The 23,678-nt window shown below is 54.4% G+C and overlaps 1 protein-coding gene across 1 annotated transcript in view; it reads right to left on the bottom strand.

The window, feature by feature from the left end:
- Window positions 1-23,678, bottom strand: part of OSBPL5 (oxysterol binding protein like 5) — a 76,013-nt gene that overhangs the window by 9,376 nt on the left and 42,959 nt on the right. Inside the window, exons 2-14 of the mRNA XM_023518341.1 lie at window positions 22,630-22,786; window positions 20,370-20,452; window positions 15,970-16,050; window positions 15,695-15,796; window positions 14,375-14,578; window positions 13,594-13,678; window positions 11,760-11,934; window positions 11,130-11,322; window positions 8,610-8,794; window positions 8,021-8,102; window positions 7,031-7,129; window positions 6,502-6,598; window positions 5,560-5,658 (exon numbers count right to left, since the gene is read on the bottom strand). Coding sequence (XP_023374109.1) covers window positions 5,560-5,658; window positions 6,502-6,598; window positions 7,031-7,129; window positions 8,021-8,102; window positions 8,610-8,794; window positions 11,130-11,322; window positions 11,760-11,934; window positions 13,594-13,678; window positions 14,375-14,578; window positions 15,695-15,796; window positions 15,970-16,050; window positions 20,370-20,452; window positions 22,630-22,765 — 1,621 coding nt within the window. The 5' untranslated portion in view covers window positions 22,766-22,786. The remainder of the gene's footprint in view (window positions 1-5,559; window positions 5,659-6,501; window positions 6,599-7,030; window positions 7,130-8,020; window positions 8,103-8,609; window positions 8,795-11,129; window positions 11,323-11,759; window positions 11,935-13,593; window positions 13,679-14,374; window positions 14,579-15,694; window positions 15,797-15,969; window positions 16,051-20,369; window positions 20,453-22,629; window positions 22,787-23,678) is intronic.

Below are 23,678 nucleotides of genomic sequence, written 5' to 3'. Positions count from 1 at the left end.
TGTGTGATGTGAGAGCTATTGTGTGTGGCTGGCAGGGCCGGCTGTGAGGGTCCAGACTGACACGTGTGTGATGTGAGATATGAACAAAAGTCGCCACGGCTGTGATGCTAAAAACTGGGCCTTTTGGCCTGGGAGGGAATGAATGATTCGGGCGTCAGATCAATAGGATTGCTGAGACGCTCCCATCCTGAATCTGGATTATGAATGCAAACACAAACTCATGATCTATTTTACACTCACACAGAAAAGACTTCTACATTCAGCTCACTGAAAAGTCTCAGAATTAATGACCAAACCACTTGTAAGAAACAGATCTGAAGGTGGATGGTGGTAATGGCAGCACAGCATCATGAACACATTTAATATCACTAAACTGTCCACTTAAAACTGATGAAGATGGTCAATCTTATTATGTGTATTTTACCACAATAAAAAAATAGACAAAAAGAGAAACATATCTGCCCTCCAGCTGTGGTCTTTAAATCTTCCTACAAGGAGGAATCTGGGGGCTCCCTGGAGAAAGGGCTGAGTGGGGTCCAGCACAGCAAGCATCCAAGGTGCTCATGTAGTTACGCCAGCAGGAAGGAGGTACAGTGGCCAGATGTGTAGAAGGGCCCAGAAGCCAACCGTGGCTCCCAGTGGCCAAGGTGGAACAATGCATTTGTGAGGATGATGACTGGAGTGACTAGAAAATACCAAATACGTTCTTAGCAAATAACACCACAATGATACTGACCGTCACAACCATCGCCTCTGGAGGACAGCAGGGTAAAGACTCATTTAGAAAAAATTTGGCATTTATCCTAAAACCAACTGAACCTACTGGGTAACCACACAGTAGACCAAGGGAACTTTCTCTTCATTTTTTTTTCTGTGACAGTGTTCACTCTGTCTCCCTTGGTAGAGTGCTGTGGAGTCATAGCTCAAAGCAACCTCAAACTCCTGTGCTCAAGTCATCTTCCTGCCTCCGTCTCCTGAGTAGCTGAGACTGTAGGCTCCTGCCACAACACTCTGCTATTTTTAGAGACAGGGTCTCACTCTTGCTCAGGCTAGTCTCAATCTCCTGAGCTCAAGGGATCCACCTGCCTCAGCCTCCCAGAGTGTTGGGATTACAGGCATGAGCCACTACATGCCTGGACAGAAGTTTTTCTTTAGAGAGCCTTCTGCTGGGAAGTCATGGTGTATGGTACACCTCTTAGGGGCGGGACATAATTATAAGGTATGAATTCATACCTTCGATGAATCCCAAACAATTAAAAAAAAAAAAAAAGAAGGCCGGGTGCAGTGGCTCACACCCATGATCCTAGCACTCTAGGAGGCTGAGGCGAGTAGATTGCCTGAGCTCACAAGTTTGAGACCAGCCTGAGCAAGACTGAGACCCCGTCTCTAAAAATAGCTAGGCATGGTGGGTACCTGTAGTTCCAGCTACTTGGGAAGCAGAGGCAAGAGAATCACTTGAGCCCAAGAGGTTGAGGTTGCTGTGAGCTATGACGCCATGGCATTCTACCCAAGGTGACAAAGTGAGACTGTCTCAAAAACTCCCCCAAAACAAAAAGGATGTCACCACCTTGCCATGTCTCATAAATTAACACCTCCAGGTACTGAGAATCAACACCCACTAGCATCATAAAGAACAACGGCACCTCCCTGCTGTGGGCAGACATGGAGCCCTAGAGAGTCTTGGGGAAAAAACTGCGCTGAGCATCTATAGAGCAAGTCAGTTTACAGTTTATAGGAAATATCCCGGACACAGCCTGGATAGAGGGACACAGCCACTAAGATCCAGCCTGGAGGAACTGTGAGAAAATGCAAGGGGAACAGCAGTGGAGACACCAAGGAAAGGTAAAGGACAGTGGCTGAGAGCAGAGCGAGCCTGAGGTGGAACCCCACTCAGACTGGCAAGCTATGCCGCATGTGCCTGGCAGCACACTAGCATGGGGCCATCAGGGAGCTCTCAGCAGACTCAATCTCTGGTGTGAAAGAGAAAGCCTCAATTTCTCATTTTCTATGTATGATGATAGTAGCCTGGTGGTTATGATATAAAGGAAAATCTTTATCTTGGAGTGATACACGATAAAATACATAGACAAATGTCTGAGATTAGCTTCTAGTTACCGTGTTTCCCCGAAAATAAGACCTACCCAAAAAATAAGCCCTAGCAGGATTTCTATGCATTTGTTAAATATAAGCCCTACCCCAATAATAAGACCTAATGATGGGCATTTCGGCACAGAGCTGTAAGGAAGACTGCAATACCTTTTATCTGCTGCAGCTCCTTTCTCTGAGCCGTTTGCACTTGCGTGGGTGTGTGTGTGGTCACAGGCATCCTGTTGCACACGTGCGAACGGCAAGGGGAAAGGAGTTCACGCATCACTAGCACCAGCCCACCAACAAGGTGGGCTCCCCTCTCAGGTTCCAGAAGAAAATGACTTAAATGTCTTAACTGTCATTTGAATAAATGTAGATTGTTGTATTATACTTAATAAAAATAAGACATCCCTGAAAATAAGCCCTAGTGTGTCTTCTTGAGAAAAAATAAATATAAGACAGTGTCTTATTTTCAGGGAAACATGGTAATAAGAGGGAGAGTGAGTAGGGGTCATGGGAAACGTGACAGGTGGCTTGCCCTGCTGTGAGTACAGGACTGTACTTTCATATCTGTTTCAAGGTTGCCATGATAACAGCTTGAAAAAATACATAATGTTCTTTGTTTTCTTCACTCAGTTGCCCTTGGTAGAGTGCCGTGGCATCACAGCTCAGAGGAACCTCAAACTCTTGGGCTTAAGCGATCCTCTTGCCTCAGCCTCCCAAGTGGTTGGGACTACAGGTACCTACTACAATGTCTGACTATTTATTTATTTATTTTTGCAGTTTTTGGCCAGGGCTGGGTTTGAACCCACCACCTCCAGCATATGGGGCTGGCACCCTATTCCTCTGAGCCACAGGCACCAACCACCCCAATGCCTGGCTATTTTTAGAGACGGGGTCTCCCTCTTGCTCAGAATGGTTTCGAACTCCTGACCTTATGTAATGTCTTTTAAATGCATAGCTGAGCAGGTGTGAGTACAAGAAAGCAAGGGAAATCCCCCAGAGCAGAAAATGAGCAAAGAGACATCCAGAAAGAGGAAGAGGAGGGAGGGAAGAAGGAGGAGGGGGGGAGAATTTGTTGCGCTAAGATCTTGGTTTCTGAGGTTCCCATGGGGAGCAGTGACAGGCTCTCGGGCCAGAGTAGTACTCAGGACAATCTGTCTAGGGATGTCTCCACAGAACAGGGGCTCTCCCCCAGCTGTGCCTTGGCAGGGGAGGAGCTGCAGGAGCCCACTCAGTGTGGAAGGAATGTTTGGATTGGCCTGGGCTCTAGGGGTTAAAAATAAAGACAAAATTCTTTGTGAATGTGTAAGTTGAGTTTGAGATTCACACATTTTCTATGAGAGCCCAGAAAATCTCCCAGCAAAATCAGAATCTCAGGGTTTTACTAAATAGAGTCACTCACTTAGCATCTGCTAAGGGACCTCTGTGGGCGGTAGGAAGACAGCAGCACACAAGTTAGAATCCCAGAATATGAGAATTACTAGAGAGAGAGAAGATGGAACAATTTTATTTATAACATTCAAAGATTTATAAGAAGGAACTGTAAATGGGATCAGGGAACAAGGTATAGGCACCAAAGAGCAGGCAGGTTTGAAACTGAAGCAAGCAGAATGTCTAGGGAAACTAAATGTCAAGACTGAAACTTGGTGGGTGAGTCAAACATCAGGTTTATTAAAGTAGATCTAAAGAGGCTTGGTGCCCGTAGCACAATGGTTACAGTGCCGGCCACATACACCAAGGATGGCAGGTTCAAACCTGGCCTGGGGCCTGCTAAACAACAATGACAACTAAAACAATAAAAGTAGCTGGGCATTGTATCAGGTTCTATAGTCCCATCTACTTGGGAGGCTGAGGCAAAAGAATCGCTTAAGCCCAAGAGTTTGAGGTTGCTGTGAGCTGTGATGCCACAGCACTCTACTGAGGGCGACATAGTTAGACTCTGTTTCAAAAAAAAAAAAATCTAAAGAAATCATCTAGAACACAGAGAAATAAAAGATATGCTGGGAATACTGCAAGATACAGAGCTGGGAAGGAGACAGTGTACCAAATATCTCGTTGAAATTCTAGAAAATATGGAGAAATTAGGAATGAGGCAGTATTGTAAAAAATGGCTTTGAATTCAACGGTAAGGAAAACAAGTAATGACTACAGGAGTTCGAGGCTGCACTAGCTATGAATGTGCCACTGCACTCCAGCCTGGGTGATAGCGCCCTACCTTGTCTCAAAAAATGAACAAATAGAATAATGGCTATAAATTGCCAGACTAGAATTTCCAGGCCCCAGATTTCCATACCAAAGCCATGAAACCTCAGATTCAGGGAGTTAAAACAAACAAAGCCCTCAATCATGAAAAAGAAAAAAGAAAAGCAGAGCTTTCACGCTACAAAAAGAGGAATATTTAAATGGACATTATAAGTGAAAGGAGCCGACCTGAAAAGGCTGGTACCACATGATCCCCAAGACATGACATTCTGGAAAAGGCAAAACTATGACGACAGTAAAAGGATCAGTGGTTGTCAGGGCTTGATGGGGGTGGGATGAGCAGGTGGACTCATCTATTCCTGTCTAATCACAAGGGATTTGCTTTTTGAGACAGTCTCACTTTGTTGCCCTTGGTAGAGTACTATGGCATCACAGCTCACAGCAACCTCAAACTCTCAAACTCTTGGGCTCAAGTGATCCTTTAGCCTTGGCCTCCCAAGCAGCTGGGACCATAGGTGTCCCCCACAACACTTGGCTATTTTTAGAGACAGAGTCTCCCTCTTGCTCAGGCTGGTCTCAAATGCCTGAGCTAGCTCAGGCTATCTGTCTGCTTCGGCCTCCCAGAGTGCTGGGATTACAGGGGTCAGCCACCGTGTCCAGCCCATAACAAGAGATTTTTAGGGCAGTGAAACAATTTTGTATGACACTGCAAAGGTGGGTGATGTCAGTATATATTTGTCAAAATCCATAGAATGTATAGACAAGAGTGAGCCCCACTGTACACTGTGGGCTCCAGTTAACAATACTGTATCAACACTGTACCAGCAGCTGTGCAGAGAGAGTGAGCCACGGCCAGATGTTCACAGGGGAGACTGCAGGGAACCTGCAGGGGGGGTGTGGGGACTCTGTACTCTCTGTGCAATTTCTCTGTAAACATAAAACTGCTATAAGAAATAGTCCGTTAATTAAAAATAAAGAAGAAATCCAAACCTTGATACACTAAAGTGAGCTGGTAGAGCACCAAAGACAAAGAGACTAGCTCAAAAGTAGCTACAGAGAAAAGCAGATTTGCAGCAAATAGGCTGACAGCTGACGGGTCACCAACGCCAAGGAAGCCAGAAGGCAAAAGAAGTGTGTCCAGAGGGGAGGAACACAGCCATCTGCCTGGAATTGACAAGTGAGGTGGAATAAAGGGTCCTTTAAACAACTGCAAACCAAAGGTTTTAGCACCCAGAGCTCTCTCTGAAGGGCCGGCCCGGCTCTCACCTTTGCAGTGGGCGTAGGGCATGGTGAGGGTGTAATCCTCCTCGCGGTTCAGGAAGGTGAGTGTGGCTTTGCCGTCCAGCAGAGCCGACAGCGAGTTCCCTGCAGAGACAGTGAAGTCACAGGATCTGAGCTACTTCAGACCCTGGCCAGTGTGCACGTGTCATCTGTTCAGAGAAGTTATTTAACTTTTCATGTCTTAATGGTTTATTTCAGTTATTAAACCAGAGATTCTGAGGGTAGGAGCTACAAACCTTTCTGAAAAGCCTGAGCCTCTCTGGGATTTTAAATACCCCTGCTGAGGGGGTATACCCACTCTGGGTCGAAAATCACAGGCATTGCTGGTGAGGGACGTGGGTGGGGGAAATGGGCTGAGCCTGTGGGCAGATGCCACCTACTAACCCCTCTGCGGACAGAGGTGTTCTCTGTACACCCCACAGACAGCTGGGCACACAGCGTGGCTCAGGTGTTACCTGTCCACAGATGACAATAACAAAAGTATGCCTGATGAGAAAAAGTGGAAATGGACAATTTCTGAGCGACCACACCTCTCTGAGCAGCACTGTCCAACAGAACTTTCTGCAAAGGCCAGAATGTTCTATCCTGCCTGTTCCACTTGGGGGCACCAGGCATGTATGACCTCTGAGTCTGAGTGATGGGTACCCTGCAACTGAGGGGCTGCATCTTAAGTTTTATTTCATCTTATTCACTTTAAATAGCCATACGGGGCCAGAAGCTACCAACCAGACCTGTCGGCTCTAGTCTTCCCTGTTCACAGTATCCCTGCAAACAGTGCCCACTCTCCACTGGGGGCGCTGGGCTCAGGACTGGCCCTGCCAAGGCCAGAATCTGAGCACTGTTACCATCCATGTAGCCTCTGACTGGGCAGGGACATGCACACAGCCACCACTTGAGGTCTGGGTATCCCCAGGGTGAGGGTCTCACCATAGAACCTGGACTTGGCTGTGATGCTGCCACTGATGCAGAAGCCATCCTTCCGGTTGCTGACGTGGAAGGCAGACACAGGCGGGTGGTGGGACACCTGTGTGTGGAGAGGGGACTCTGGAAATGGCCTCAGGTGAGGTGAGGGCCAGGCCTGTCTGATGCCCCGGCTGTCCAATGCCCCCTCGACTCCACATCCCGCCCAGTCTCAGGTCTGGGTGAGGCTCCCAGGCTCTTGCTCCTGATGCCCGGGGGAGCTGGGCCTGAGACTTCCAGTTCTTAAATCAGCCCAGAGCACCCCTTGGAAAAGGGATGCACCATTCTTCTTCCTAGGGAGACACCACCTGCTGCCACAGCTGCCGGGCTGTGTCCACACCTTCCAGGAGATCTCCATGGGCAGCAGATGGGTCCAGAGGCCTTCTCATGGGCAGGCCCCGGAGAAATGTGCTCTTGGGGTCACCTGCCTTGCCAGGCCCAGCACCCCCCTTTGCCAGGCAGACCCACATCCAGCCTGGGCAGCGGGGGCTCTTGCCTGCTCTGCTATGTAGAACGTGTGGCTGTTGGTCTGGGGGTGGAACCAGCAGCAGCGGAAGGTCTCCCCCAGGATGGGGTTGTAGGGCTTCTTGATTCCCTGGAGGCAATGAACAGAAACGTGGAGTTGGAGGGAGGGGCTCACTGTCCAGAGACCAGCCACGGATGCCGTGTGGGTGTGACATGGACTGTGGGACGGCGTGTGGGGGCTGCGTGCATCCTGGTCTCCAGAAGAGATGACCTGGTTTGCTCCCAGCAGCTGGGAACAGCACCCCACTTCTGCTTTGGGGAGCCTATGCTTTGTGGGTGGTTTACATTCTGGGGGCAGCCTCAGGGCATCCTGTCTACTTCTCGGCTCAGAGGGGGACATGATGCCCCAACCAGGTCACCCCAGACTCTGGGTGCAGCCCACACATATCCTGCTGAAAGCTGCCTGCAGAAGGCACCATGCTGTCAGGAGACCCAGTACCACTGGCAGCCTGTTGTGTGACTTGGGATGTTCCTTCCCTCCCTGAGCCTCGATTTCCCCAGCTGCACAATGAAGAGGTGGAAACAGAATTGTGGTTTTCATACTTGTGTCCCATGGAACGCCAGGGCTCAGTAGTGGGGTAAGTGGACTGGGTGGGCTGGAGGCCCCGCCCCCTCACCACAACCAGAGCAGCCCCAGCCCTGCTGTCATCTGAGTCTGGGGTTTTGGGCTCTAAAAATGGGTTCTATGACTAAAAGCTGAAAACTACAGGTCCCTAAGGCACCATCTTGTGAGGGGGTGTCTCTGACAAGCCCGAGGCTGCCCTCTTATGGGTGGGGAACAGCCTGGTTTGGGCCTTTGAGGGAACCAGGGCTGCCTCTGGGGTCTGGTCTGAGCTGTCCAGGAGCTTCTCTCTGGGAATTAGGGCCCACTGCAGGATGAGAAGATCCTTCAAGGCTGGGGAGGCAGCAATGCCAGGGGAAGAGGGCTGAACGGGCTGACCCCTCTGCCTGTACTTCTTACCTTGGGCTTCTTATAGAAGCCGGACAGGTACCAGCGCAGCACGAGCTTCATGCGGCGGTAGGCATCATTCTCCACCGCAGCCCTGCAACCCGGGGAGAGCTCTGAGCCTTCCTTCCCTCTTTCCTCAGCCCCTTCTACATCCAACCTCCACCTACTCAGCTTGAAGCAGGCCACCAGGCCCAGGTATGCTGGATACTCCCAGCCCCCCAAGGGCTTTTTCCAGGGAAGTGGGTTCTCCTAAAGTGCCAGGGCTGCTCCCGTGCTGGGGTAGAGAGACTACTGGCTCGGGGCTGTGGGGGTGCCCCCGCCTCCAGGAAGCCCTCCATGCTTCTTCCACCTGGCCCCTTTCCTGCCTCTACAGCCCACCCGTCCAACCTGAGGGCACAGGCCATGGGATGCATTGACCCCACGCTCACCACCAATGGCCATGGCCCTCAGAATTACCCCATCACACTCCTCCTTACCAGCTCCTCTCAGCCTGGTCTTTGGGGACAGGGCCCTCTAGGAGGCCAGAGTCACAGGGACAGTGAAGAAAGGCTCCATGGGCAGGCAGGGCTGAGGGCTTAGTCCCCTCTGGCATGGTGCTCACCTGGAGAGCAGGTCAGCGTGGTAGTAGTAATCAGAGAGCTTGTTGAGGAAGGAGCGTGGCTCCAGCACAAAGGTGGGCAGCACCACGCGGGACAGGTCCATGCCCGGCCGCAGCTGCTTCAGTAGGACCCACATGAGACTCTTGTGCTCCTCCGACACCGTCTCCACCTGGGAGGCCTCACCAAGCTGCACAGAGTGGCTGCAGTCAGGCCCTGACAAAGGGTGGGCAGGACAGCAGCAGCTACTCTGGCTGGAGACAGCCTAGGGGATGATGGCACCTGCCAGCTTCAGTTGTAGACCCTTGGCCTGGTCATGGGCTTCTGCACCTACCTGAGCTGCATCTGACCTGACTCTTCCCTGTCCGGGGCCCTGCCCCCTCTGTTTACCAGCTCCTCTGAGTCCAAGTGGGGCCTCCCAAAACGTGGCTGCTGAAACTCATCTGTGGACTTTGTGTGACTCTGGGCCCAGCGTTTAGGGGGCTCCAGATGATCTGGAGATGCAGGTGGTGGCCTGCTCTTCTGTTTTTTTAAAAAACATTATTACTATTTCCAAATTTCTTTCTCTCTCTACTTTATTGGGGTTATGATCAGGACACATGAAGTTATAGATATCAAATGTATACAACTTCCTGAGTCTGGAGCTAAGTGCAGGTTATGGGTCAATGCTATAACCTCGCCTATCACCTCCACAAGTCCCCACGTCCTGTAGAAAGCCTCCCTCATTGCTAGAAGTGAGTGGCCGTCTGGACCCCCTCCTTCCTGAGACATCCCTTTTCTTGCTATAGATCCACTTTTCGTCAGCCTCAGGGCACACAAGACAACATTGGTCCTGCCCCCTTCACAGAAGGGACAAGTGACTTGCCTAAGGTTACACAGCTGGTGTGGGGCAGAGGGGAGACTCGGACTGGGACCATCTGTACTCTTAGCCCAATGGCAGCTGCCCTGGGAGGCAGCAGGATGGGGTGCCAGCAGCAGGCCCTGCCTCAGGGTCCGGCTCCACCCTGCTGGGCTGCCTCAGGCAAGTTGTTCTGCCCCTCTGTGCATGCATAGCTATGGACCAGTCCTGTGACATTGGTCTAGCAGACTTCCCCACTAGGGTCAGGGAACTCCCAGGTGTGCCCACATTAATCCCTTGAGCTGTGGCTCCCTGGCCTCAATTTCCAGGTCAGCTCTGGGGTTCTCATGGGTACCAGCACTGGCAGGAATCTCTTCACCCCCTCTTCATACAGCACACAACTACTGCTCACCCTGCCCTGATTCTTGGTGGTCCTGGAACCTTGTGCTCCTCCCACCTCCGGCTCCTCTGCCATCTGTGCTCAGCTTCTGAAGCTGGGGTATTGACTCTGTGCCCTGGCACCCAGACCTCTGCCTGAGCCCCAGACTCACGGGCAGCGGCATCTCCCCTGTCCTCGGCCTGCCATGCTTGTCTCATAACGGCATCTGGCAGGGACCTGCATGATCCAATCCCCTAAGTGCTCTGAATCCATCCACTTTCCCTTCTCCATCATGCTGGGGGTCTAAGTAGCTTCCTCCTAACAACAGCTCCTCCCTACAGAGCTCGGTATTGGCATCAACCCCTCTGCCTGACCTGCTTTTCCCAGCACTTTTCTGCAGTGCTGGGAAAAGTGCTTTTCTGCAGCACTGCTGTCCTGTGAGGACAGCAGCCGGACAGCCAGAGTGGCCTGGCACCCACGGGGATGTAGGGTTTCCTTCTGAACACGCAGGGCACCAGACAAGACCACTCCATACCTCTGGTGGAGTAAGAAGCAGACAAGACCCTGTCCCAAGTGACAAGGACCCAAATCCCCTTTTCTTGCTCAAACCAGGGGCTGTCTCTTCTCCACCAAGGACAACCTGAGCCTTGCTCCTTTTGTCTGGATGGGAAGGACAAGATTCCAGGTTGCAGAGCGCCCAGTGGCTGACAGCACCCAATCCAAAGCAAAGCTCACTTCTTAGCCTACCCCTGCTCTCCCAGTGAAGCCCAGAACGTGTACGTCCCTCCAGAGGTGTCCCTGTGCAGTGAGCCAGCCACCTTGGCTGCAGGTCTGCAGCTGTGCCCTGTTGTAGGCCCTGGCCCACTCACTTCCCTGCAGCTCCCTGACCTCTTCTGTTTGTGGGTCTGTGGTATTTCCTCCTGGCGTCTGATACACACAGGGCCCAGGTCTGTCTACCCCACACTCAGGACAGAGCCAGGTGTATGCAAGTGCCCAGTCAGCCTTTGTGCCCCTCCCAGAAGCTGACCATCTTCCTTAGCCCCTGTTCTCCCGCCAGCATGTTATAGCCTGTGGGAGGCACCCACGGCAGTGAACTCCTGTGCCATCCCACAACCCCAGGCCAGCTAGCCAGCAGGTACACAGTGAGCCCAGGCTCTCTTGGAAGAAGGGAGTATGTTCACCCAAGCGTTGGGCCAGTGTGGGGTAGGCAAAGAGACTCCTCTGTAGGACTTGGCATTGTTACCTCTGTGTCTGGAATGAGGGGCAGAGGTGAGGGGCTGATTGGAGCACTGGGTGGGAGGCTCTCACCTCCCCGAGCTCCTCGTGGGCCTGCTCCACATAGGTGGTCCCTCTGTGCCCAGGGGCCCCGGGAGTCTCCGACTGGTCACTCCCGCTCTCGGTCTTGCGGCTGTGATCCTGGGTCTCGGTGTCTGACTCCTCGGGGTTCTCTCGCTCCGACCTATCTGAGAACGCATCGTTCTCCAGGGATACCCCATTCAATCTGGAAGATGGGGTGGCACCTGTAGCTCAAAAGGGTAGGGCGCCGGCCCCATATGCTGGAGGTGGCAGGTTCAAACCCAGGCCCAGCCAAAAAAATAAAATAAAATAAAGGAACAGAGGTTCCCAATCTGTGGGTCACAACCCCTTTGGGGGTCAAACGATCCTTAAAAAAAAAACAAAAACAAAAACTAGAAGATGGATGACATCATGGGTCTGGAGTCCAGGAAGCCCAGGCAGGCTGGGCCCTTCACACACATTCCTGCATTTAAGACTTGACAGCCTGCCTGTGACACTATTGGCCCCTTTTATCAGCAAGGCAACCAAGGCCACAGCAGTGAACAAGTCACCCCGCCAGCCTGCAGCCTGTGGGGCCTGGGGCTGCCCTCTGCCCCCTCCCCCTGAGACCCTGGGAAGCAGAGCCCCCCCTGCTCCACTCACGGGAATAGGTCCTGGTCTGGGTGGATAGCAGCCGAGGTAGGCAGTCCGTAGAGTGATGAGGGCGATGCGTCTGGCGAGGACCCTGGTTCCCCATCACGGCCTTGCTTACAGGCGCTCAGTCGCAGCAGGCTGGAGCAGCGGAGTGCCAGCTCCAGGGCGTCCAGCCAGCAGCGGCCTGGGGGGAACACGGGGTGAGTCAACCCCTGTCCCAGGGGTCCGATCTCCAGGGAGCTACCAGGAAAACCCTGCTCACTCTGGATCTCACGGATCCCACCCTCTACCCAACCAGGGAGACTCCGCCCTTCCCCGCCCCCATCTATCTGGGAATCCACAGGGAGCAGAAGTCAGGAACCCTGTGTGGACAAGGACTTTCTGAGCAGGCCTTGACAGAGGTCAGTCACTGTGGAGGAGGCGGCCCTGCAGGGGCCTCAGAGGATCCTGGCCACGTTACTCACAAGGGCCAGGATACTAAGTGACCCCTCTAGGTCTCAAGCCCGGAAGACTGAGAGCCAGTCCTCCACTCAGACAGCTAGCCCACAGGTCCCTGCATGTGCAGTCTGTGCCCAGGGTCCCTGATGGCCTGGAGCTTAGGGTAAGAGAGTGGCCAGGAGGGGCACTTCCCACAGCAAGAGGAGAGGCAGCTCCTGGCTGTGTGAACAGAGGTGTGGGGGGCGGTCAACAGAGCTGGACACCTGGAACTCTTGCCCTTGGCTCCCGCCATGCTGCCATCATGGTTAGACAAGCACCACCTGAGTGTCTCAACACTGTGACTGTTAACAGTGGCGCCCCTACTCACAAGAGTGCCCAGTCTGGGCTGTACATTCATAGGCATGGGGCTCATGGGAAGCATGTACAGGTAGGAAATTGAGGGGACAGGTACAGCTGCTGAATTGGGCCCCAGGTCCTGACACGTGTGACTGTGGTTGCCACAGAAGACTAGGTATCCAGACTATTACAAATCCTTTGATACCTCTGCCACCACCTCCAGGAAGCCTACCCTGATACCCACAGGGGTTGTGGACACCCTCCCTGGTCATGGCCCTGGCCTTGTCTGATGGCTCACTGCTCATCTGCCACTAGAATGCAGAGGTTGTTAGCTTCCCTGTCCATGGCAGCCACATGGGACTCAGCACAGAGTTGGGGAATGGCCATTACAGAAGAGGACTCAGATGGCTGGGAGGGGAGTGTGGGTGTGACACCATAAGGGTACGAGGCTGGGCTGGCAGGGCAGGACACAGGGGGTGGCATCCAACCTGCCACTGCTCTAGGCAGGGCCCCTCCCCGCTAGGAGCCAGCCCTGGGGGCTCAGAGCAGCTGGAGCAGCCCCTGGAGGGTGATGTGGGGCCAGGCCTTCCCTGTTAGAAGGCGCGTGTCCCTAAGAAGGAACCACACTACTGCCTAGTGTGGGCCAAACGGGAGATGCATTTGGGAGTCAGGGAAGTTCCAAGTCACACTCAGGCTCTAGCACCTTCTTCCTGGTGGTGGCCCGTGCCTCCGTTTCCATCTGTCAAATGTGGACAGTAACAGTAGAACCCAGTGGTTCAATGGTGCCTGGCTGTTGGTTGGAGCTCAGTAATTGGCACCTGGTTGCTTTACATGGTCACTGGATGCTCCTCACACTGGGGTGACTAGGGTCATCAGTCACATTTTGCCCCTAGGGAAGCTGAGGCTCAAAGAGGGGTCATGGTGAGTGGCGGGCCTGCCTGGCTCCTAAGCCAGCTTTCCCTGTGATTTCAGGGTGTTTCTTGGGTGACAATAGAAGGGCCTGAACTGGGCCTACCTGCACCTGGGCTGCAACCCTGATCTACTTTGACAGGGGCCGGCAGGGACTCACCATCTGACTCGGAGGCAGCTCTGAAGATCAGGTAACTGCTGGGCAGGGGCTGCGTGATGGAGCCCACACTCTCGCCTTTGGGGCCCTGGAAAGCAGAGGCTCAGTGTCACTGGGGGTAACGCCCAGGGACAGATGCACAAATAGGCCAGCAGAACTGTGTAGACCCATACTTGGACTCATGTGGACCTCCTGGGGTCTCCGGACCCCCCTAGGCAGGGCTAGGCACTTGGTCAGGCAGACATGTGGGCAGTGAGAGGAGAGTGGGCAGGGAACTCTCTGCTCCATGGTTGGCCAGCAGCTCTTGAGCCTCCCAAATCAGTGAGTGCAAACCTAGGAAGCCCAGCTGGAATCAGATCTCAGGGAAACAATGAACAGCTTTTCAGTATAAGAATGTTCCATGAGATATTTGGGGCATAGTTGCACTGAGAAACTTTGCTGTTTCTCTGGGCATCCTGGGTTATCCCTGGCCATCCTGCCCCAGTTGGCCCTAGCCAGGGCAGCCTCTGGTTATGAGGGATGAGGTCTGGGCTCAGGCAGCAGAACACATGGCCTGTTCCTCAACTACTCCAGAAGCAGCAGCCTCCTCCCTCCTGGATGGGATGAGTAAAGGACCTGTGACCTGCTGTGTGCCCCACTGGGGCTCGGGGAAGTTAAGAGATGTGCCTGGGGTCCCACAGTGGCAGTGAGAGCCCATCTGGAGAGATAGCCTGCTCCCATGCCCACTCCCCCACACCCTCTCCCCTGTCCTTGCTCCCCCTCTCCTTTGCCCTGGCCTACACACCTTCACAGCCCAGACAGACTGGTCCAGCGGGTGGAACAGCTTAAAGCAGAAGCCGTCCTTCTTGGAGGGCCGCTCGATGAGCTCACAGCAGTGCAGCAGCACAGTGCCTACCCACTGGCCGCCAGAGGGTGTTTTGTAGATGAGCAGTGCCCCTGGCTTTAGGACGCACCACAGCTTGGTCCAGCTCTTCAAGGTCCCACGGATCTGTGAAGAGGGCACCACTATCAAGGCCCCCGTTGGTCCCTGTGCCCTGGACTAGTGTCCCAGCCTCCTGTGTGCAGGGCAGGGGTCAGACAGTGCCCTGGGGACTCAGCAGAACTCCAGCCTGCTGTGTGGCAGGAGAAAGCAAATTAGGGTGAATCCAGAGAAATACAGAGCAGCTAGGCAACCCATGATGTTGGTGAGAGTCAAGTTGGCTCCTGGGAGGGGCCCATGATGTTGCTATCATCAGCTTTGTAAATTTTGAAACCAGCTGTCATTTTTTTTCCCAGCTGTCATTTTTTTCTCATTCTAAATATATGTTCACTTTTGCACACCATTTCTTCATCGTACTTTTGGTGTGTGAGATGGAAGGAGCCTGCTCAGGCCAGGCCCTGTGCTCTGCCCAGCAGTCATGGGGCTAGGCAGTGTCATTCCACTATATAGAGGGGAAACCAAGGGTCAGGGATTGAACACAGGCCTCCTGATCTGGACCTGGCCACCACAAGCAGGCTGCCTCCCTGCTCGTGCGTCACCCAGCTGAGCAGACCCTACTCTACCTGGAAATGGGATCTTTGCAGGTGCAGTGAAGTGACAATAGCCCTATTGGGGCCCAGCTCCTTACACAGAAAGGGGAGAGAGGCAGAGAGACCACATGGGGCGAGGCCATCCCTGGAGGGATGGGACAAGTGGGAGGAAACACATTTCTGTTTTTGTTTTTTTTTTCCCCCACACAGAGTCTCATTCTGTTGCCCTGGGTAGAGTGCTGTGGTGTCATAGCTCACAGCAACCTCAAACTCTTGGGCTCAAGTGATCCTCTTGCTTCAGCCTCCCAAGTAGCTGGGACTACAGGCGCCTGCCACAACACCTGGCTAGTTTTTCTGTTTTTAGTAGAGATGGCGTCTTGCTCAGGCTGGTCTCAAACTCCTGAGCTTAAGCATCCTCCTGCCTTGGCCTCCCAGAGTGCTGGGGTTGCAGGTGTGAGCCACCAGGTCCGGCCTGCATTTCTGTTGTTTTGAGCTTTCCGGTTTGTGCTCCTTTGTTATGGTAGCCCCAGAAATTGGATCCAGATCCCCAGTGACAAGCAAACAGACGCTATGCCCAGGTCAAGCGCAGCCCCACCTTCAGGCTGTCAGCCATGATGACCACTCCAGGGTCCGTGAGGGCGCGCAGCAGCTGCCGAGTAGCTCGCTTCTTCTCTTGCCGGTAGTTTTCCTTCTGTACCTGGGCCGAGCGCCAAGAGGACAAATCAGGGCGGAGGCCCCAGCTGCCCACAGCTCCTCCCACTGCACAGCCCAGGCTTCGTCCCCTTCCCTTTGTCAGGCAGGGTGTGGCACCCTGACTCAGCTGCCCATTCCTCAATGATATAGCTGAGCCCCTCCGCAGGCCTGGCCCACCTTGAGAGCCTCCTTCTTGGTGACCCTGGTTGTTGGTGACACACACTCTTTGTCAGATCCATTGCACAGCCTGTACTCTGCCTGCAAAGGAAAGATGCAGGTGTGGGGGACAGGACATCAGGGTGCAGCCTGGGGATGCAGAGGGCGGGGGTATAGGATTGATGCTCCCATCCTGCCACCCTGCTTAGGACCCTCTGTCCCATCTACCAGCACTTATAGGGGTGCCATGAGGGATGGAGGAACAGGGTAGCCGAAGGAGCCCCTTCCCTGGGCACCTATCCTGGGCACACAGCAATAGAAATATGGGGACCTGCCTGCCCCAGCATATGCAGGGACAAGGCAGGTGGTAAAGGCAGGAAGGAAACAGAGTGCCACTGAGTGTCAGGGCTGAGCCAACAGGTATGGAGGACGGCCCTGATGGGGAGGGCACTCAGGAGGCCTGAGTAAGGGTGGCCAGAGTGCCAGGGCTGCACCTTGCAGAGGGGAGTTCAGTGGCAGTTGTGGGATGGTGACAAGGCCTCATGCTGGGTTTCTGGGGGCCACACTGCTTCCACCCAAAGGAACAGCTTCCCTGACCCTTTGTTCCTTCCCCATGGGTCCTAGGTGTCCACTTCGTGGCCATCGTTATGTGTCCAGCTCTGGGCAGGGTCAAGGCACAAGTGCAGGCTGTGCTGGGGGACGTTCACCCCACTCCCAGGAACTGCACGTGGAGGTCAGTGCTGGTCCTCTCCCAGGCCTGGCACATAGCTGACTACACAGGCAGAGAGTAGCAATCCCTGGTTCCTAGAGCTGGCAAGGGCCACAGTCCTCCTGCAAATGGGGAAACTGAGGCCTGGGACACACAGCCAGGTCTACAGTCTACAGCTGGGGGACAGCAAGCTATGACCAGAGTCCTGCCTGCTACCTGCTTCTGTGTGGCCTATAATCTGAGAACAGCTTCCCTGTTTTTAAGTGGTTGGAAAAAAATCAAAAGAATAATATTTTGTAAGATGTGAAAATCGTATGAAATTCAACTTTCAGTATCCATGAATAGAGTTTTCTGGGCACATGGCCACACCGTCCACACACTGTGTTGTCTGTAGCACTTTCACAGTTGAACTGCAGCACTGAGTATCTGGAACACAGGCTGTTCAGTGGCAGAGCCTGACACAAGTGTGGCCACCCTGCCCTGCTCTCCTGCTGGAAATCCTGGGGCTTTCACTATAGCTGCCTGGGGCCTCCAGGGCCAGGAATGGTCTGCTCTGGGCAGAAGGAGCCCCATCTAGGGGTAGTAGGAACTGGGGGTCTTGCGGCCCGTCCTAATCATGACGGCAGAGTCAGAGCCCTGTCTGCACAGGTGTGCCAGGCCCTATGCAGATACCTTGCCTGATGCACTCACCTATTTTTCCAACGACCCACAAGGTGGGTCCATGATCACCCCATTCTGTGGACAGGGTGGTGAAGTAACTTCCCAGGGTTGCACAGTGAACAAGTAGCAGGGCTGGGACTCAGACTGTTCCATTGCTGGTTGTCCTGGCAGCACTGTGCTGACCTTTGGCTTTAGGCAGTCGGATCAGAAAGCAAAGCCAACATGACCCTTTGAGGGAGAGACAGACAATCCCCAAGTGCACAGAGGCTGTGAGGGAGGGTGCAGGGAATGCTGTGTGCATGGTTTGTGATTGTGTGCACAGCTGCAAGTATCTTAATAGATTACCGTTATCCACACTCTGCAGAGGAGGCAACTATGGCACAGAGAGGTTCAGAAACCTGCCGAAAGTCACATAGCTCCCAGAAGCAGAGCTGGGATTAAACCAGGCACTCTCTTAGGCAGGTGAGAAACATAGGCTCACAGGAAAAAAGGGGTGCAAGACCTGCACCTGCAGGGACTCTGTCCCACAAGCAATCTTGGGCTGAGGACAGTGACAGGAAGAAGCCACGACCTGTATGCCAGACCCTGCCAGGAGACGGCCTCTGGGGGCCCAGACTGAGCCCAGACTGAGCCCTGAGTCCCTACCTGCGAGTCCCTGAGCTGGGATTCTTGTGCATGGTGCCCTTTGCTGCCTGAGTACGTGCTGTCCCCCAGCTTAGAATGCTCTTCCCTGTGGCTGGGCAGCCCCTGCTCCTTCCTCAGGCCCCATGGGCCACTTCCCCACCTTGCAGCAGCAGGCCCCGGTAATACACACATTGCCCTTGGGCCACATAGGACTTTTGCAATTATAGCCACAAAGCTGTTCCTGTGGTCAACTTTTTGTTGTCCGTGGCTCCCACCAGGGGACAATTACATCCTAGTACCTGCTCGGCCCTGGCAGATAGGAGCTCACCAAGCATCTGGAATGAATGAATGAAAGAAGGAACAAATGGACACCCGCCAAAACCTGTTGCTACTGCCCCACTGCCCAGCTCTCCACCAGATGTGGCTGCACAGGGCTGCGCTCACTTGAGCCAACATGGAAGAGGGAAGGCAAGACCCAGGGTAGTGAGGCAAGGCCACGTGGGGTCCGGTCTCTGTGGCCCCCGCTCAGTGCGGCAGACTGCCTGTCTGTTCCTCCTTCCTAAAAGCCACACTGGCCACCCTGTTCAGACATGCCAGGGCCCTCTAGTCCCTCCTACGTGCCTCTATGCATCAAAGTCTGGCACAATTATGAAGCACCCCAAGAAATGAGAAAAGCTGCCAGAACTGTGAATTTTGGAGTCTGACAGGAACTTTAAAATTACTTAGAAAATATAATTCAGAACAACCTATAGAATTGGACAAAGCAGTTGCAAATCGTCTATCTGATAAAGACCCAGTACTCAGAATACGTGAAGAACTCAGCAACAAGAAGACAGCCCACTCCAAGAATGGGCAGTGAGCTTCAATAGATTATTCCTCCAAGGAGGATACACAGACTGGCCATCAGCATATCAAGACGCTTCATGTTTTAGTCACTAGGGAAATGCAAGTCCAAACCAGAAGAAGACACGCCCCCCCCCCCACCATGAAGCAGCTATAATAATAAGTAAAACCCTCCAAACAGAATTTAACAAGCCTCAGGGAGGATGCGAGAAGTTGGGCTGTGTGCCTAGGGGTCATCATGCAAAACAGCACAGGTGCTGTGGAAAGGAGTTGGGATTTGTTAGAATTCCACATTACCACAGAACAACCTGTGACCCAGCCAGTCCATCCTCGGGGACATAGCCCAAAGAAGTGGAAACTGTTCCTCAAGTTCATGTGTGATACCAGCAGCATCTTCACCACTGCTGAAAGGAGGGGACAAGCCAGACAGCCACCAACTGCTAATGGAGAAATACAACATGGTCCCTCCAGACAGCAAATTGTCCTGAGACTTTAAAAAGTCATGAAACCCTGACATGTGTCACATCATGGATTAAACCCTGAAGTTGTTATGGTCAGTGAAAAATCCAGACACGAAAAGATGAATGCTGTGATTCCACTTACGTGAGGTCCCAGACTCATCAGATTCACTGAGACAGAAAGTGGACTATGGGGTGGGGGAGTTACTATTTGACAGAGCAGAGTTTCAGTTTGGGAAGATGAGAAAGTTCTGGAGACAGAGGGTGGTGACACTGCACAGCACTGTGACTGTGCTTAGTGCCGCTAAGCTGTGCACCTGACAATGGTGAAGATGCTAAAGTTTATATTCTGTGTATTCTACCATAATACTACCCAGACCAGCAAATCAATCAATCACACAGTGGGTGTAAAGGGGTGCCAGCTGCCCCCAGTGGCCCGGCAGCCTGGAGATGAGGGAGGAGCAGGGATCCTCCAGGGATCCAGCAAATGTTTGTCCTTTTCTTCTCGAGGCTGACTCAGGGATAGACCCTCCAAACACCACTTCCTTGTTTGATAAGTGAGGAAACAGGGGCCAGGAAGGGAGGTCATCACTCAAGGTCACCTGACTAGGTGGTCAAGGTGGGGGAGGGCCTTGTCACTGGGACCTAGGGCCACCATCGATGGTCAGCATCTGGGGGCTATGGCTCCCTTGGACTGGGACCCCACGGGGAGGGAGGGTAGCCGTGGGGTCCTGCTACTGGAGGTCCTGCAGGAGGGCTCGCCTGGGGAGGGTGTAGGTCCAGCAGAGGCGGCATGGGCAGAGGTAGGATGGCACGCACTCAGTGGTCTAGGCGGGTCTCCCTTTAGCAAAAGGGCCCCGGGGCCTCCTTTTGTTATTTTCTGCCCCTGACCATCACCTAGCAGCCCACATCCCAACCCCAAGAAGGCAACTTTCATGACACCACTACTAAAAACCTACATTTGTGACCCCATTTCCTGTTCAGCAACACTCCCTGAAGCAGCACAGCTGGGACAAGTGGCAAAGGCAGGCCTGGCTGGCACCCCTGCCATCCCTGTACCCAGACATTTCCTGCCATGTCCTGGGCCAGGCCCCTGCCCACTGGTCCTCCCACAGCCGAGCTCTTACCGGTGGCACCTTTGTGGCAGAGCCTGGAGTCGGGGGCCCTTCATCCCTCAGCAGCAACGGGCCATTGGGCTCCACGTCGTTCCCTGCAAGAGGGCAGGTGGGGTGAGGCCTCTCGCAAGGTGGGTGGGGCTGGGCTGCCTAATGTGTGTGGCAGGGACGGGTGGTGCAGGCAGCTGGGAGGGTGAGGAAGCCAGCAGGTGGTGGCAGGGGCTGCAGGATTCTGCCTGAGGGGTGTAATAAATGCCAGTAAGCATCACCATGGGAAGGCCTGCGGACCTCGGGCCAAGCCTCCAAGACCCACTGAGAGGAAGCCAGCATCCTGGGCCTGGTGTGGCGTGAAATTTGGGGTCTGTGAGGCCAAGTCCCCCAGCTTACATAGAATATGATTTGGGCGCTCAGACCCACACAGTGGGTTGAGGGTGCCTGGACAATGTGTCCCTCGGGCCTGAAACCATTGCTGGAATGCTGGGACTCTCGGAAGGAAGAGTGTCAGTCCTGGCCCCACATCCTACCTGGACAGGACAGGCCAGCTGGGGAGGGAGTAGGGAGGGTGACAGGGTGTCTGGGTTCAGTTCTGGGGAAATGGTCTCCCTTTCTCTGGTTCCATCTGTTTAGAAGGTACATTTCTGGGCCAAAGGTAGAGGGGACAGCTATAGGGGAGGCCTGAAGCCTGGCAGGAGCGTCTGCCTGCTTCCTGCAGCGGGGCGTGTTTGAGAGTATGTGCATGTGTGCACTGGGGTGTTACCCAGGTCCTCTACTGAAGACAGGGGAGGTAGGAAGGGCTGCCCATGAGGACCACCGTGGTGGGTGAGAGTAGGGATGCCCAGAGACCAGCGGGAGAGCCAGGCAGACCCACCTCCCTGGAGCCCTGAGGACCAGAAAAACTGGCTTGGTGACCCCAGGAAGTGGTTCTGCCTGAAGGCCCTGGAATAGCTCAAGGTTGCTAGACATTGCTGCCCCAGCCTAAGCCCCAGGAGCCTCTGCTTCCCATCTGCAAAGCACCCCATGATGCAGCCCAGAGGCCAGGGGTGGCCAGAGGGGCTTTTCTCACTCTCAGGGGCCTCCTCTTGGCACTGCCTCCCAAGCCAGGAGGACTCAGGCTGCTCTGAGCACCCTGAGGACAGTGCTGGATCCCCCAGTAGCCCGTATGTCCATAGTCCTATGCAGCCTTGGGACCTGTGGCCTCCTCCACTCCCCAGAGCAGGCCTTCACCCAGCTGGGCTCTTTGCTCGGCAGCTCTGAGGACCAAGTCTCTCTGGATCTGACTGCCAGTTGGGACCATCCGTTTTCCCTTCCCTCCCATGAGCACTGCACAGGCCTGAGCTGGAGATTCTGCCCCAGCTGTTGTCCTCCCCCCGACCCTTGGGCCTCCATGTGACTTTCACTCTCAGCTCTAGGCCTTGGTTTCCCTGTCTATTGGATGGACTTTAGCTAAGATGGTCCTAAGCCCCTGCAAGTCTGAGCAATGGTCTCCTACTCTCCCCAGGGGCTTGGGGCAGTCCAGGGAGGGCTCAGGTTCACCCCAAAGCAGGCAGTGAGAGGAGGGATGGGCAAGCCTGGCCTCCAGGCTGGCACTGGCCACCACCTCCCACCCCTCAGGGGCCCTCGGAAGGAAAGGTTGGGCTTGCTGGGAGACAGCAGACACCAGCAGAAAGAATCAGATGTGGATGGGGTAGGAAGGTCAGGTGACAGGGAGACCAGGGGCTGGGCCCCTCCCCTTCTGTGCTCAGCACTTGATCTGCAAGCTACAGGAAAGCAGGCTTGGCCCCAGCTGCTCCCTCCCAGAGCCTGGACCCTTGGAAGCTGAGAGCAGTACTAATACTGTCTCCATTTTGCAGATGAGTAAACTGAGGCTTGGAGAGGTAAAGTGGCTGGCTGGCCCATGTTCACTCAGAACACCTGTCCCTGGATCCTATGTTTGGGATGACCAGTGGCTTCTGAGGCTGGGCTGTGGGAGCCCCCTCCTTGACCACCACGGCTGAAGGGCCACACGGGCTCTGCAGTCACACTTCTTATCTGGCCTTCCATGGAGCTGTCACCCTTTTGTTCCTCCGACCCACATAAGCCCCAGCACTAGGGGGTGTAAGCTGGCAAGGATGTTATTCCCCTGACCTCAAGGAGCAGAGAGGGGACAGGCCAGTTGAGGTCACAGCGCCAGGCTGCTCCACCCCGTGCAGCTGGCACTAATCTGGGCTGGGAGGGGACAGGCCAGGTGAGGTCACAGCACCAGGCTGCTCCACCCCGTGCAGATGGCACTAACCTGGGCTGAGAGGGCAGAGCTCATTCTCCCCACCAAGGAGCAGGTTCCGGGTGAGCTTCCGGGGGTCCACTTTCTGAGGCGTGGAGGAAGGTGGGCAGAGAGAGAAGCGGCGGCGGAGAAAGGCCTCCTCCTTCATGGCGTGGGTGCTCGGGGGCTTCTGAAAGGAGGGAGGAGGGGGGCATGTGGTTACACCTCATGTGAGGCCAGGTTATAGGGGTGCCAGCGGCTGGGGGGCAGAGGCAGGTCAGAGCCACATGGTAGGCAGCCCTATCTGACACCCACGTCCCCTCTCAGGGGACTCCTGAGATGGCTGAGGTTGGTCTGAGGGGTCAGGGCAGGCCATGTGGTCAACTTCAGGTTGGTGGCTTTCCTAGGCCTGGCAGGAGGGCTGTACTGGAGCCTGGTCACAGGCCAGGCTGGGCCAGTGCTGGTGGAAATGGGGCCTGCCACAGGGCAGAGCAGATTCTCTGAGAACTGCTCCCTCCCCCCAAGTTCTATAGGACCCTGGCCACAGCCCAGGGGACCAAGCTGGCCCACAGGATTTCCCTCCCTGGTGTGGGTGCTCTGGCCCATCCTTCCAGGCAAAGGACGCAGGTTGGTGAGACCAGGTGGCCCTGTAGCCATCTGCCCCAAGGATCCCCTGAGGCTCCCCTTCACAGGCTCCTCTGGTCAAGTCCACCTCCTGCTTGGGGTAGGTTTCGGCTCTGACACCTAAATATGCCTTAACAAGGACAGGCACTCCGCTGTGCTCAAGAGCAGGCGCTCTGAAATTCAGGACAACATGTTACATTCCTGGTGGAAATAGCCCCTGGGATCCAGCCAAGGAAGCCATGAGAGGGGCACATGACAGTCCCCATTAGTTCAGGGGCTGGGGGCTTCTGGCCCAAAGGCTGGCAGTGGGCAAGAGGCAGCTCCCTCCCGCCAGCTCCTGGCAGCCCCGGCCCAATAGAGAGACAGACTTGGACCACAGCCCCTTCCAGACACTTTGAAATTGACAGCTCCGAACCCACTGAACTTTCAGCCTGTTTCTTTTCTTTTTTTTTTTTTTT

This window comes from Otolemur garnettii, unplaced genomic scaffold (assembly GCF_000181295.1).
Source record: "Otolemur garnettii isolate 467f Iridium unplaced genomic scaffold, OtoGar3 scaffold00134, whole genome shotgun sequence".
In the NCBI taxonomy this organism is placed as follows: Eukaryota; Metazoa; Chordata; class Mammalia; order Primates; family Galagidae; genus Otolemur; species Otolemur garnettii.
The sequence above is the reverse complement of the archived record's forward strand: the minus strand, read 5'-3'. Positions and strand labels throughout refer to the sequence as shown.